At 52.3% G+C, this 3,952-nt stretch overlaps 1 protein-coding gene across 1 annotated transcript in view; it reads left to right on the top strand.

Annotated features, from left to right (window-relative positions):
* Positions 1–499: 499 nt before the first annotated feature.
* LRRC41 (leucine rich repeat containing 41) overlaps positions 500–3,952 on the top strand; it is a gene marked incomplete at its 5' end in the record, with an annotated part of 7,350 nt that continues 3,897 nt past the window's right edge. Inside the window, 3 exons of the mRNA XM_010165004.1 lie at positions 500–570; positions 1,374–2,541; positions 2,961–3,206. Of these exons, the coding sequence (XP_010163306.1) occupies positions 500–570; positions 1,374–2,541; positions 2,961–3,206 (1,485 nt within the window). The remainder of the gene's footprint in view (positions 571–1,373; positions 2,542–2,960; positions 3,207–3,952) is intronic.

Below are 3,952 nucleotides of genomic sequence, written 5' to 3'. Positions count from 1 at the left end.
GGGGTACCCCCGGGCGGGAGGGACGTGCCCCCCAACACTGAGGGGGTGGGCACCCCCCACAGTCACTGGGGGATGTCCTGGAGAGGCGAGACCCACAGCGGAGAGAGGGACCTGCGCTGCAGGGACCAACCCCCCCAGGCTGGACAGGGGAGTCCGGGCCGGAGGACTGTCCACCCCTCTTCTCAGGGGGGACACCCCCAGAGCGCAGCCCCTGCCACCAGACGTGGCCTGGCCACCTCCCCAAAACTGTGAGCACTGTCCTGTACCCAGAGTTCACATGGCAGCGCATGGAACTGTTCCTTTCAAGGACCACCAAAACCAGCCATTTTTTAACTTGCATCCCTTAAAAGGTAAAGCACCGTCCTTTTACTGCAGGGGTCTGGGTCTGACCCCCCCAGAGCTGCCCCTCGTCTGCCCAGCACCCCTGCAAGCTCTGGCACGGGGCACTCGGACAGGGAGCAGGGCTGAAAGCACCCGGTTGATTGGTTTTGTTTTCCAGGTCTCTCAACACAGCCCATCTGGCGCAAGCTGTGGGACGATGTGATGAAAACCAGGCCGCCCAACTCGGAGGTGAGGAAGTGCTGCCGGCAGGAGAAGGGGCATGATGCAGGCACCCCATTTCCCACATCTTCGTCGAGGTTTCATTTCTAAGCCTGCCAGTGCTCCTGGCCACCTCCAAGCAATTCCTGGTGCTTGTTTATAAGCGTTCGTAGAGCTCAGGACCAAGGCGTGACCCTGGGTAATACAATCATTTTGTGAAACAGGGTTCATAAAAGGAACTGTAGTTTATCAAAGTCTGTAGCGTACAGCCACACCCTTCATCTCACAACAGCAGGTGTGCTGAAAGAATAAATCCTGTCTTTAGAGGTGTAATTCTTAGGGAAACAGAAGATAAAAGCAGTATCTTATATCATGCTTACACCTACGCTGGGGAAAAAATGTGCTGATGCCTTAGAAACTAGAAAAATACTTACAGAAGACAGTGAGTTTGGGAGAATGGTTTTCTGTAGGAAAACTGAAGCAGCTCCATTGATTCAGCATCGCAAAAGAATCATTAACAGACAGTGTTATCACGGCCTATAAATAGATGCTCAGGAAGAAAATTCCTGATGATGTGGCCTTTAATAGGCAAAACCGTGGCTTAGCTTCAAACCACTGACTGTGTTTAAATTAGGCCAGAAGCAGGATGAAGAGAGTGATGGGAGTAACTCAGTGTCTCAACAAACACACTGAGGAAGGATGTTGAGGACTAGAGAGGCAGTCTCAGCTGTGTTGGCAGTAGGGTTTTTTTGGATAGCAATAATTTAACTCAAAAAGAATGAGAAAAATCCTGTCTGACTTTTTGTTAATATGGCCCTGTTGTTTAACGGCAGAATGTAACCTGTTGGAGGAAGAAGTTCCTTGAAACGTTCTTCGCAAACGTTCTTCACGGTGTCTTGGATGTTTCTTCTGACTGGCGTCTCAATCACCATCACTTTTCTCCGCTGCTCCACAGCTCCCCACACGTTTCCCAGCTTACCCTCTGCAACATGCTGCAGGGTGCAGTGGAGCTCACTGCTGAGCACAACCAGAAAGTGCTTGAAAACCTGGCTGGCTCCCTGCAGATCCTGAAGTTCCAGCACCTCCTCTCCTCCAACCAGTCCATCAGGCATTCGCTGGTTTTACTTCTTCACCGGCTGATTCACCATGGCTCTGTCAGCCAAGTGTCCATGTATTCCTGGCCTGTTCCCGACACGGTTCTTCTGGTTCTCATTCTGAGCATGAGTGCTGGGTTTTGGCGCTCGGGAAATGCCCTTGCATATCACAGCAGCCCGTGTAGCCTTTGCAGAGAGGAGGACAAAGCCCAAAGCCAGGAGTCAGCACAGAAGCGAGCAGAGAGGGGCTGTTGCGATGAGAGGGAGTGGAGTGACGCTGAGAACCAGAAGGGATCTCCCAGGGCCCCGGAGGAGGCTGATGTGGAAGGGAATGGATGTGAGGCTGACGCTCACCTGAACTCTGTCCTCTCCGGACCAAGAAGTCCTCCTCTGCAAAACCAGGAATGCAGTGAGGCCAGCAGCAAGGTGCCCTGTGACCACACCAGCACTGAGGGAGGATCTTCTCATTGCGTCTCAGGCCAGCTGTCCCGTCACCCTGTTCGAAAGACACGCAGACGGCTGAAATCTGCAGTAGGGAAGAAGCGTCGCTGCCTCAGACGAAGCAGGGGACCATACGCTGACCCAGAAGACTTGTATGATTTTGTTTTTACTGTTGCTAGGGAGGATAATTCTGGGTTCCTGGACAAGCAACAGAACAGCGCCACAGAGGGAGAAAATGCTGAGAGCTGGACTAGTTCCTCCCCAGGATCTCCGTGCGCTGGCCATGCTGGCTGTAAGAAAAGAGGAGGATCTGCTGGGATCTTTTCTCTGAAAGCTGCTCAGCGCTTCCGAAGCGTGTCCACGCTGGAATTGTTCTCCATTCCTTTGACTGGGGAGACGTGTCGGACTCTGAGCAACCTGCTGAGCTCCTGGGTGTCTTTAGAAAACTTGGTTCTGTCTTATAACGGTCAGTGGTGTGAACAGTTTGTTTCCTACCAGCCTTGGTCTAATGCTCTGACTTACTGCTCAGGTTTACCCGGATTTTGGTTCTGCTGGGTGTGATAGTTTCACTTGGCTAGCCCTTGTAAGAGTATTGGTACCTGATGCTGAGGATGGCATCGACAGAGATAGTTCATGAGTGTGAGGACTTTTTTGAGGGAGAGATTGGGGCCCTTCTGCTCCAGAACAGCCCTTGGACGTGTGCTTAAGCACCATCCAGAGAGGGTGAAGGGAAATATACATAGTCTGGCTTAAGAACATGTGGATAAAGCAGTCTGTGAGTTTGGTCTTTGTCTTGGGTTGCCTGGCCATTGCTGCAGCTCCAGCTGCCTGTGTGTTGGTGTCTGTACAGGCACAGCTAACACCTCTGTACCAATGCTGTTCCAGGCCTGGGTGCTAACATCTTCTGCGTCCTCTCTGGGCTCCGGGCCCTCTCCCGCCACTCAGACCGCCACCTCCGCGTGGTGCGCGTGAGCGACGTCTTCTCCCACATGCCTTGTGTGGAGCTCGTTCGGTGCATCCTGAGCGCCTTTCCCCAGCTCCACACGCTCTCAGTCAGCTTCGACCTCAAAAACCAGCTGGAGGGGAACAGGCCAGAGGGGAATCCAAGCTGCAGTGAGGCAGAAATCCCAGGTAGGAAACAGATTCCGAGCGATGACCAGGACATGGCAGGCAGATAGAGCTGTAAAAGCTTGGCATAGATGTGAACTCTAGACTGTTGCAGTGATGTGTAATTAAGCAATTACAGCCTCACCTTTCTGATTTAGATGGTGTTGCAGTTTGTCATTTCCAGCCTGATGTGTCCTGTGGAGCCTGAGTCTTGGACAAGGCATTTTACTGCTGTATGCCACCCAGCTGCAGCATCAGCTCTGTACAGGGCCAGTTGTCACCTGCTAGCGGTGACTGTCCCGCACAGCCCGCGGGGAGCACATCCCACCAGATCTGTAAATTGGTTGGGAGCTTCTGCTTTGTCCATCCTATTGACTGTGAGGTTCTAAGCCTTAGACAGACCCTTAAGCAGAGGAAAAGCATTTCTTGATCATCACAAGACCACGGGTGATGGCAAAGCACTGCTCAAACCTCTGGATTACAGTCTGGAAGCTACAGCAGTGTGTTCTCAGCTCACACATCTCTTGTCACCCTTATTAGCCCCTGAATGACCTGAAAAGTGGTAAGCAAAGCCTGGGCAACCTCTGGATTACAGTCTGGAAGCTACAGCAGCATGTTCTCAGCTCACGCGTCTCTTGTCACCCTTATTAGCCCTTGAATGATCTGAAAAGTGGTAAGCAAAGCCTGGGCGAGTGTGCAGTGGGGTCAGTGAAGAGCTGTGCTCTGGTTTGTGTGTAAAGGGTGACCTTTTCTCAAGTGCTGTTTCTCTG

Source organism: Antrostomus carolinensis, unplaced genomic scaffold (genome assembly GCF_000700745.2).
Source record: "Antrostomus carolinensis isolate BGI_N321 unplaced genomic scaffold, ASM70074v2 scaffold17433, whole genome shotgun sequence".
In the NCBI taxonomy this organism is placed as follows: Eukaryota; Metazoa; Chordata; class Aves; order Caprimulgiformes; family Caprimulgidae; genus Antrostomus; species Antrostomus carolinensis.
This window is presented reverse-complemented; position numbering and strand designations above follow the sequence as displayed.